We start from the raw sequence: 12007 nt of genomic DNA on the forward strand, positions 1-12007 counted from the left end.
AAAACTAAAACGGTATTTACTTGAATATAACTCTCACTTTTTTGCCCAAAATTAAAGTTGAGAAATCGTGCTGTGAGATGTATGTGGGGATTTTTTGAAACTAGTTTTTCTGAAAAAAAAACTAAATGGACATCTGTAATTAAATCCTCAGTATTTATTATAATTTATAAATTGCTCACATTTATATAATGAATGCATTTTAATTTTAATTATTTAATGTTATTTATGCAATCAGACATTCACCTTTATCACACAATATATTTCAATCTTTTAGAGACAATGGCTCTGTAATTAAATTATTCATTTCTGGCAAAATCATGTACACATCTCTCAAAATCCAGTTGACAACAGTTCTCATGATGGTTTCTTAATCCTTCTCCCCATGCAATCCTGTACTCGTTGCTTCCATCTCTATGCATATGGTTGGTTGGTTGGTATTAACAAAAGATCACACAATTCAACAAATTCAACAACAAAGACAAGTTGACGATTGTTGAGTTGAAATGAATTCCAAAATATCTGAAACTGCCATAACAACATTCACTCTTTTTCATGTATGAACTATATGAAATACTTTTAAATTTCTTGTTTCATAAAGTAAAATCAGGGGTACGAGTTATATGCAAGGGTGAGTTATATTAAAGTAAACATTGTACATTTTTAATTGTCACTCTACAGTGAAAAGTAATTATACGTTTAAAATGTATATATTTTAAAAATGCACAATACATCTCATCACAACTATATTTCTTTTATTGTCCATGACGAACGATGAATTTAGGAAAGTCTTCTGGAATTATCATTTCCATTTTTATGAATAGGTACTAAGAGAGCCCTACTCCAATCTTCAGGAATTCAATCCTCCGACTACACCTTCTGAATAACGCAGTGTAACTTTTATATCTACATATTTCTGGACAAATATCATCCATCCATTTGAGAGAAATGACATTTGACCTTTCCTGATTTCAGGTTTTTGATGGCTTTTTTTACTTGTATTGAAATGAAGTTTTGATTGCATTACTACTTTTATTTCTTACATCTTCTATGTGAATTTGTGTATATTTTTATGTTGAAAGATGGTGATAGTAATATGTCATCCAAGCCCTGAACAGAAAGACAGCAGGTGATTATCATTATTATTTTTGCTCTTTTCTACAAATTTTTCTATATGCTTGGTAATGATTTATTACTCTGCTGTTTAGGTTTCCAACAAGGAGCAAACTTTTCCTTTTTTGTTGCCTTCTCTAATGCCTTGCAAAACTCCTCCACTTCTTTAGGAGAACCTTCTGTGGGATCAAAGGCACAAATAAGTCTCACTGCCCACACCCTACTTGATATTGCCTGCCATTCAAGAAGATTATCCCCATATTTAGTGTTGAATACTATAGCCACTCCATTTCCCTGATTGTTAATGCCTGAATATATAACATCTTGTGTTGTTGCTTAGAAAGAACTCTTCTGTTGTTGTCTTCTTTGTTTTGGTAACATCTATTTCATTGATCTTATACTTATTCAGTTCTTCAACTAGTTCCATTTCTTTTCCAATGATGCTTCTTATGTTGATAGAGCCAATCTTGAACTTTGCTGCTGATGAGTTGAAATTTATGGAGTTCATAATTGCTTGAAAAATTGCTACAGTGCAATTTGCAGATAATATTTGTCATATCTGAGCAAATCTGAGTAACTGGAAAAATTTTGGGGCATTCCAGATACTTGCTTTGTCTTTTCCAATAATTAACAAAATATGCCCTTTTTTTTCCATGTTCAAATTCAATCATCATCATTATCAAATTCCTGCCATGTACCCTCAAGGGGTGTATGGGATATGACAGTACTACATGAAAAAATTACATCATTACTAACTTCCTATCTACAATTTTCCTCCAAATCAGTCTGTTACTTGTCAAGACTCCAACATTAACAGATCTTATATTTCTATCGTCTAAGGCACTTTGTACCGTATCAATCCACCTATATCTTGGTCTTTCTCTGGGTCGTTTTACTGCCAACCTGGCAGAGAACACTTGTTTTGCTAATCTTTCCTCTCCCCTTCTGTTTAAGTGACCATAATTAAAATTCTGAATATTTTTACGTATTGTTTATGTTAGAATGCCTATTAGTTTTAGTTTCATAACATGCATTGTCGGCACTTGCGATCTGTCCGTTATTGAAATTGTTGTCAAAAATGATATATAAAGCAGTTAAAAATTTATGCACTTACCGAATTTGATATTTGTATTACTTACAGAAAATTTATTGTAGTTTAAAATATTAACTTCTGTTTTTTGAAGACATTCTCTTGTCGCTAATGGAGACAACATGTCAGCCATTATAATTAGTTTCTCACTTGCCACTTTCATAGAGTATACATGCTCACAGAGAAATTCGATGTGTGATTGATAGCTGATAAGGAAAGCATTCGGTATCGTAGTAATGAAGAGAAAAACAAGGGAGTATTAGGAAGGAAATTAGAACACAAGCTGGCAGACATTTCGATTTGGAGGAAATTAACTATTTTTATGCGTCAGTCGGAGGATATTTAATAGCATATTCCAAAAAAGGAATCATGGAACTATGAAGTTTAAAGTGGAATAAGTATTGATAAATAAAAGGGAAATATTGCTATAGGTGTTTTAAAAGGAATATTGGAGGAAACGCTAATTGAAGACTTATAGTAGATTCCGAAAAGGGAATCGTAGAACTGTGAATTTTTTAAAGTGGAAGATTTAAGACTGTCAATAAGCATTATTGTATAAAAGAAGAAATTGCTATTTACGTTCTAAAGGAAGTTTTAAGGAAACACTGATTAGGAAGTTTAATCTATATTAAGGATGCCGAATCTGTTATTTCTACGAAAAAGAAGACAGAATTAAGTCAGGAAGAATTAATGTGTGCTACATGAATGATGAGAAAGGATCCTGTGAAAATGAAGAATAAAGTCATATATCTTCGGAAAAGGGCCTTGACAGAGAAAGAAACTGGCTATGAACATTTTGTCATTGTGCAAACAAAGTGTTTAGTCTAGTCTTAAGTGCAAGTTTATTTTTAAAAGGCCTTGGATCCAATTAATTCTGTAGTTAGTTATAGTTATAAAGTTGTTTGAAGTGTATATATTTTGTTTTTGTTATATTAAATGTGTTTATTTTGTATTTTGGTCTTCAGTTAGTGATTTTTTAGATTCTGAAAGCAATAGTAAAAAAGAGGTCATTGCACCAATCTGAGTGAACCCTTGTGCATAGGTACACTCAGAAATAAAAATAAAATAAAATAAATAAATAAAAAAAATGTTGAACAGAGATCATCTCTATGACAGGATTAATATTAAAAATAATTAAAAATCCTATATTTAAACAATGGCACAGATGGTAGGATTAATATTATGATAATAAATATCCTGTATATAAATAAAAGTAAATCTCTTCTATAAAGATTTTTGGGCATTCCAGATACTTGCCTTGTCTTTTCCAATAATTAATATACTGGTAAGGCTAATGTATTATACACTTTTAGTCTGGTTTGTTTTTGTACTAGGTTTGATTTAAATATAGAGTTAATTACACCTGTTATTTTTAAATATTTAGCAATTTTTAGGTTTATATCTTTTTCATATGTAATCATACATCTTGAGTAGTTAAATGAATTCACCTGTTCTAAAATCTTATAATCTATATACTATTTTAGTTCTTACTGGATCTTGTCATTTAAAGGCCATGATTTTCGATTTTTCTGTTGATGTTATCATTCCATAATCTTTGCTTATCTCATTTACATTTAAAATACCTTTCTGAAAGTTATCTAAAAAATTTCTAATTATTATTTGGTCATCGGCAAAAAGGAGTGTTTAAGTTCACAGTAGGAGAAAGTTTAATACCTTGATGAAAATTTTTATTCCATTTTATTATTATTTCATTTAGATATATATAAATAATCACTTACATAAATCTAGAGAAACCTCTGTATCATCACGATTATCTTCTACCTTCATGGCTGATGTGGAAACACTACTTAAAAAAAAAATAATAAATAAATACAATATAATAAAGAAGAAATTTGAAAATTTATGTAACTATAAAGCAAAGCAACCCCGATTCTCATTTGTGTGTGGGGGGGGGGGGGAATACTAAATATTTAACTGCTAAAAAACATGACTAAAAATCTGATAAAACTGAACAATTGTTGCAACCATCTGCTTTTCATGTATGTCCTCATGCACATACACTAAACAGGATATTATATATCTTTACACTGCTTATTTATGAATAAAAGCAGTCAGAAGAGGACCAAAATGTTAGAAAATCATATTTCTGTAAACCGTTAAAAAAAAAAAAAAAAAAAAAAAAAAAAAAAAAAAAAAAAAACCGAGACACACAAATTCAACATAAATGAAATACCAACAATCTCTATTGTTCAGGAAGGGTGGTCAGGAAGATACTTTTTTAAGTAAGTTTTTTAATTTTTTGACTTGTGTTTTTGTGAGGTTGTGTTCTAGCAGGACTTTTTATATGAAAAATTTTGAAAACGAGCCAGACTCAGCCCCTCTCAAACCTCCTATCTGGCTAAGATATGTAGATGATGTATTCTCTATTTGGCCTCATCGTCAAAGACTCCTTCCTCAGTCACCTCAACTGCCTACATCCAAGAATCTAGTTTATGATAGAAAAGGAAAAGAACAATTGTTTACCCTTCCTAGACACTTTAGTTACATGCTTACCTAACGGTATACATGTAACTAAGGTGTCTAGGAAGTAGAACCCCCCCCCACACACACACACACAGCCAGATACATTCACAAACTCTCCCACCACCACCTTGCTCAACAATATGGCATTATTAAAACTCTACGCAAGAGAGCCCAGAATCTTGGTTCCAGTGGAACCGCTCTTACAATGAGCTTGACCATATACACAACACTTTCCTCTCCAATGACTACAGTGATCACAGTATTAAAAAAATAATCAGTTCCTCCCCCATTCCCTGGTCTTATCTTCAGAAAGAGTTTGGAAATGCCATCGCCATACCCTACATCCTTGGCACATCAGAAAAAAATAGCCAAGATTTTAAAAAGGTACAATTTAAGTCCCTCTGCAAACTTACTACCCTTATCCATTCTACAAAAGATCAGCTCCTCCTCTCTGTGCCTTGAGTTTATAAAGTACCCTGTTCCTGTGAGATGGCATACTTTGGCCAGACAGGCAGATCACAACCATCCGCTTGGAGGAACACAAGTCATACATCTGCAACCACAACTATGGTCAGCCAGGATCTCATGAAAAAAACCATGCTCCACCACAGCAAATTCAGAATCAGCAGCAGCTCTCAGAAATCAACCAAATCTTAATAAATATGGTTGCATTAAGCTTCCTAAGATTTGGGAAACATATCCTACCTTACATTCCAGGCCACCTACAACTGCCCTTAGAGGACGCTCCACCTAGATAGGACTTCAGAGTCACCCACGTGGTTGGGCTTAGTATTGTGTGGTATTTGTGTATATGTTACATTAGTTTTTTTGTAATCCCTGAAGATGTCTCAGTGACTGAAATATAGGAAGTATTAAATTCTGTTTTAATCCTTTCTGAGTGCTGTATACAATCCATTAAGTCTCCAACATGATTAGATCATCCTAAGACCACATAGCTCATCATACCCTGCCTTAAACACATTTGAATTCTCTGCACACACAACACTCTCAGGCACAGGCATTCACAATTCTGCATTCAAAAAATCATGCTTCTCACATACTTCTTCACACCCTCCTGATACAGCTTATAGGGATGGCCTCTTCTTCTCCCACCATTTTATGAAAAATCTCTTCAACATTGATCCGGTAACAACCTCTTACTAACTTGTACATCTTTATCATAGCACCCCTCTTCCTTCTTATCGATTAGACTCTGCAAATTGCATCTCTCAACCTTTCCTAATATTCAACATTCCAGAGTAATCCATGTGTGGCCTAATCAAAGCCTTATACAATGGAAGAAGAATCTCCTTACTACAAAGTCAGTATCCTGTGCACCATTCCAATAATTATTTGCATTATCCTCACAATTTTGGCAACATGTCCTCTAAATTTTAGATCCTTATTTATCATCATCCCAAGATCTATTTCCTCCAACAATATGTCCCCACAAGAATAAATCCTACATCCCATCTTTGTCTTCCAAATTTTAAAACCTTACATTTTGCAACATTCAAATGGCAAACCCTACTCCCATATCCACTCACTCTATTCAAGTGTTCTTGTAAGTTAAGAATATCTGCTCTACTCCTCATTGTTCATCGCAACTTTGCATCATCTGCAGACAACTGAATCCAAATCTTTCCTAATATCATTAACATAAAGGTTAAGCAGCAATGGTCCTAAAACAAACCCCTGAGGCACTCCATTAGTGACTTTCCTCTTCTGGGCTATTGCTCTCCCATACAAAGCTTGCTGATACCTATCATACAGCCAATCTCCAATCCAATGCACTAGTCTAATATATATCCAACTCTATTGACTCTAGTTTGACTATCAATTCAGGAATCTATCAAAAGCCTTTGCAAAGTCCAAGTATACTAATGTGTATACATCTCCCACATCCACATCTGCTGTCTACTTACTTGCTGTAATCAGTAAGTAGAACAGTAAAACATGACCTCCCTTAAGCAAATCCATGCTGTCCATCCAAGATAATACCACCGTGGTCAACCCAATTCTGGATCCTGGTTCTCGCTAGCCTCTCCAACACTTTAACCATGACAACTGACACACAGATAGGCCTATAATTTTAATTTGATGCTTGAATTCTGTCACCTTCCTTTGAAGTGACACAATCTTGCCTTCTTGTCACTGCTTTAGAATTTGACTCAATGTAAGACAAATGTTAAACAAGTATGTCAAGGTATGACAACTCCACAGCATATTCCTTCAAAATACATGTTATATTGCCAAGTCCCACAGCCTTATTAGCATCAACTTTGCTCAATTCCCTATATACCTTTTGCTCACTTACAGTCAGTCCCTCCTCTTCATCATCATCAACTGCTCTGACACCATGATGGTTATGAACTACTCATTAAATATCTCAACTATATCCTCTGCAGCAGTTATTGTTACACCATTTTCTCCAATCAGTGTCATCATTTGTTGTTGGCTACATATCAAATGAACTCCATGATTTCTTTCGACATGTAACTTCATTAGCTAACTGCTGCTCATACTTCACTTTTGCTACCCTTACCAAGTCATCCTTCTTGCTTGTTCTTTGTAATCCTCATGGAATTGGTCATTATCACGTCTCTCATGCTGCCTCCATAATGCCCCTTTAAAATCTCTGTATCACATGCTTAACCTTTTCATTCATCCATTTCATACCTACCTTATTTAACCTTCTGACCTTGGAATACATTTAAACATTGCTTATACTAGATAGTTCTTGAATATTCCCCAAGCTGCATTGATCTCTTTTCCAGCTAGCTCCTCAATTTTTCCATGCTTCTACTGCAAGCTGTCTCCTGAGCTCTTCATAATCACCAGCCTTGTAGTTTCACATATACTTTTTCTCACAAAGCTCCTCCTACTGCTGGCAACCAATCAGGTAATCACTTCATGGTCATTGTCACCAACTGGAGGGTGATTTGAAACCTCATTTATAATAACATCCTCTGATGAAATGATTAAATCCAAGACTCTCAATCCTCGCCTGCCCTCTGTTACATACTGCCTGATGTAGTTGTCCCTCAAAATCTCATCTTTATTTCCAATTGCTATCTCATCATCCCAGTCTATATTGTCATAATTAAAATTGCCCATAATGATCGCCCATTTCTTATTTGCTTGGCTAATTTGATTATACGTTTCATGGTCACTACCATCCACATTACTGGGTCTATAGCAAACATCCAGCAAGTATTCAGTGGTTTTGAGGCAGTATATTGTATCTTACATCATACTGCCTCAAAACTGCTGCCACTATTTCCCTCTTCCATCTCTACCTTGCATGAATAACTCTTTCTCTATCATCAATAGTATACATAACCGGCAAAAAAACTAACCCATTTATGTCATACATATTTTCTAAAAGCAAATATAAAGCTGAAATATGAAAACATTACCTTCAAGATAGGTCTATACTATGAAAACAGTTCAAATATTAGTTTTATGTGGAAATTCTACCAAAAAAAAAAAAAAAAAAATTAAATTGGTGACATACATTCTGCATAATGTATAAAAATGTGTCTGCCCATCCAAAGCAGAAATGACATGTTATAAAGTCATGTGGGTGTGTTTTATGATCATCCTAAGTCAGGACTAGTCAGAGAGTTGAATTCCAGAAGATTTGAATAGAGTACTTATCTATAAAAAAGGGAAATAAAACAACGTAAGCATTATACAGAAATTTCCTTACTGAGTGTGTCAGGAAAGATTAATTTAAGCATACCTGAAAAGAGACTAACACACTGTAAATGAAACTGGGAAAATAACAATTGTCAGGTTTGGATTTTCCCTCTAAAACAAATAGCTGGAAAATCCTGGATATGTAGCAGGGATCTGTATTTAAGTTTTGAAAAATAAATATGACAAGGTGCCAACAGAAAAATTCGGAGTAAATGAGACATTATACATGGCTATTTAAGTTGTGAGCAATTAGAATTGAATGAGGTACAGAAAGATGGATTGATGTTAAATCAGGTGTGAGGCAAGGGAACACACTGTGATGCATCATCTATATGGATTGTGGTCATGAAGGAATGTGATTTAACCTGATATTAAAATCAGATAATCTTAAGCTCTTTACTCCATGCACTTGATGTGATGTTGTTAAATAAATCCAGTACAAGTCTGCACGAATGCCCAACTGAATTCAATAAGTGTTGTAATAAATTTAGTATGAAAATAGGCAGGAACTATCAAACATCACATTTTGAACGGAGAAACTATAGAAAAGTATAACATTACAGCTATTTAGGCACAATTTTTTTATGAAGATGACAAATTAAATATCAAAATAAACAGAATTTGAAAAAGTTGGTTAAATGAATAAATTTTGGAATGAGAGAGAAATTGGTGAAGACTAATATCCAAGAGCTGGATTGCAAATAAAATACCTAATCAAAGAATGGAAACCACAGATGACATTTCTGAAAAACATCACTGTAATGAACAGATAGCATCAGTTGCAAAATCATTAACAAAGAAGATATCAATAGTGAATATCGGTGCACACATTCAGAATGTGTGCAATGTGGTCACGTAAAACACAATGGAAGAGAAAAGGTTAACAAAAGTGGATATGTATTGTCTTGAAGTGGTAGGAATAAGATCCACCAAGATCTGAGTGAACGGATACAGTAAGAAGGGCCTTCGAATAATTTGGAGGGAAACCGTCAATCTGAAGTTGATAATATATACCTTTCATGTAGTACTATTAACATGCTGTACATCTTCTTCAAGGCTACATATCAGGAATTTGATAATAATGACGAAAAATGATGTACTGTTACTGACGCTTTTTAAGGATGAGGAAGTGATGGAGAATTTGCTGTGACTTGCCATGGGGGAGTGACTGAAAAAAATATCTTGAAAGCTTGTGGGTTTCTGAAGTTGGCAGATAGATGTGGGAGGGGGTAGGGGATAGAAATAAAAATTGAAGTTAGTAAGAAGAGGTTTATGGGAATGATTGAGCAGAAATTTTTATTATTAGCTTGGGGGGGGGGGGGGGGAGAGACAAGTGCAGTCCTCGGGAATTAAAGAGATTTGTTAGTGAGGATATCAGGATGTTTCAATGGAGAGTAACAAAGCTGTGAAATGTGTTGTCAGAATGAGCTGCAAGTGCTTTGTCTATGAATATGTTCAAGGAAAGATATGACAATTATTATATAGATGTGATAGACATCCATATGCAAGTAGTTGGTAAGAGTGATAAGGAAAGACTGATACAGTCCTTCCTTGTCAGAAGGGATCAGGATGCAGACAGAGAAGAATGGATATATGAGATCTATATGCATGGCTTGAATTTTTGGTCGACTAGTAATAATTTTGTAATAATGGAACACGACCAATGAGAGGATTATGACTCGCCTGCATCATTTTATCTTATAGAGCACTCAGTAGTACTGCAAGGTAACCACTTATCATGACATGGTAATCTAAACCTGCAGTGAACAGCAGTAATTTTAATTTATTTCTTACCCAGTGATGAAACATGCAGATTTTGACCATTAATAGTGAATATTAATTTTCTCAAAATATTTCATTATACTGATTAAACCTAAATGTTTTCCCATTGTTTTCTGAGTTGCTGCCATGTTGTGTGACATCTCTGGCTCTGTTCATCTGATGATGTTTCAGAGCAGTCAGAATTAAGAAATGTGCTAATGTAGTTAAGTGTAGACTGAAGGGTTTCATTTTTACTGTTTGCTTTCAAGAAAGTGTTAAGAGAAAAAAAAATGGCATTAACCCTGGACTACTCACCCTTTTTTGGACATCATCACTCCTCATCTGGGGTATGTCGTCACCCCACGGCATTCCCCCCCCCCTCCATTATAGGTAATTGAAACTGTTATTGTGTTTAGATAGTTCAAGCTATTAACAGATTTTACCTACTATGATATTTTGAAAGGAGAAAAAGTAAGGGAAAATAAAAGATAATATAATATTATGTCATTTTAAATTTTTACTGATATTTACCAAGTGTCATACTTTCTAACAAAAACACATTTAAAAAAAAAATGAATATATCCTATTTTTTCTTCTGCAAATGTGTTGTTAGGTTTCGGTTAAAATGTACATGAAGAAAGAAATACCTTACAATACAAATGACGATTTTTTTTACACAAAACAAACAATGAGTGTCAAAAATTGATGTTTGCTTTAGTAATATATTACACAAAAATAAAACATTTTTCTACCATGTGAATGATTTGTAGTTGGTAAATCTAATAAAAGTTTAACACGTTCGCTGCCACGCTACTTCGGCATAGTCTGTTCCGGTACGCTGAGCAATTTCACTTCTTCAGTAGTACGGTAATCTCGTTGCCAGCGGTAAGCATCATACGAGTATACTTGTAGTTGGCTGGTGCAGAGCATATACCATCTATGAGAATACACAGTTTTGATGCTAGCTCCACAAGCCAAGCATTTTCACTTCTTCAAGGTCAGTACAGTAATCTCGTTGCTGGCGGTAAGTGTCATACGAGCATACTCGTAGCTGGCTTGTGTAACAGGTTTACCAACTACGAGTATACTCATAGTTGGCAGCGAACGTGTTAAAAAAAGGCTAAAATGCAACAAAATCAGTTTATAAACCATGTAGAACGTTAATTCTTTCTGGCACATTCATCACAAATGCCTTTCCTGTGATCCACACACAAAAATGCCACATACTTAACAACGGACTTTGGTTTTTTCCGATCCTTGGCTTGTGGACAGATCTGACATCTAGCTTGCTTCTTCTCTTTTGACTCTGGAGGTCCCTCAGCAGGACCAGCACTGGTGTCTTCATTGCCTTGGATGTTCAGAACTTTCATTATGATATTCATAAGTTCTCTAGATAGTGGCTGAGCCAGTCTCCTTTTCATGTGTGGTGTCGCAAGATTCAAGCCCAAATTTTTCAAGTATTGGCACCTCATCATCTTTTTTCTTAGTTGCTAAATGGAGAATTATCTGCAAATTGATTCCTGCTTGATCCACATCCATAAAAATAGCACAGAGGCCATCTTCTGGTTTTGGGACTTGCATAGTTGTGAGCCATCTGGTTGAAACTGTCAACATCACCTTTTGTGTCATTATAAAAAAAGTACAACTTCTGGTTTCTTAGAGACCTCAACTTTCTTGTCACTGTGCAGTGTCATTGTGCATAGCATGAGCACAGACTTCCCCTTCTTTGAACAAAGTGATACTAATGTCTTTTCTCGGTCAAAAGCGAACTTCGAAGACGGCACGTCTTTCTTCTTATTAGGTTGAAATGACGCAGGAATTTCTGGTTTGTTCTTCCTAAGCGTAAATACTATGGTAAGG

The 12007-nt window shown here is 34.6% G+C and overlaps 1 protein-coding gene across 5 annotated transcripts in view; it reads right to left on the reverse strand.

Moving 5' to 3' along the window:
• The window catches only part of LOC150102179 (heterogeneous nuclear ribonucleoprotein U-like protein 1), a 323967-nt gene that overhangs the window by 115400 nt on the left and 196560 nt on the right, over nucleotides 1–12007 (reverse strand). For 3 of the 5 annotated variants that reach the window (XM_090399724.1, XM_090399727.1, XM_090399725.1), the window contains one exon: nucleotides 3940–4004. In XM_090399724.1, the coding sequence (XP_090255850.1) occupies nucleotides 3940–4004 (65 nt within the window). Of the gene's footprint in view, nucleotides 1–3939; nucleotides 4008–12007 lie in introns of all 5 variants that reach the window. The other 2 variants (XM_090399723.1, XM_090399726.1) reach the window with 1 other exon arrangement.

The sequence above is a fragment of the Typopeltis vanoorti genome, chromosome 10, assembly GCF_054136105.1.
Source record: "Typopeltis vanoorti isolate ZY-2024b chromosome 10, IOZ_Tvanoo_1.0, whole genome shotgun sequence".
Classification (NCBI taxonomy): Eukaryota; Metazoa; Arthropoda; class Arachnida; order Uropygi; family Thelyphonidae; genus Typopeltis; species Typopeltis vanoorti.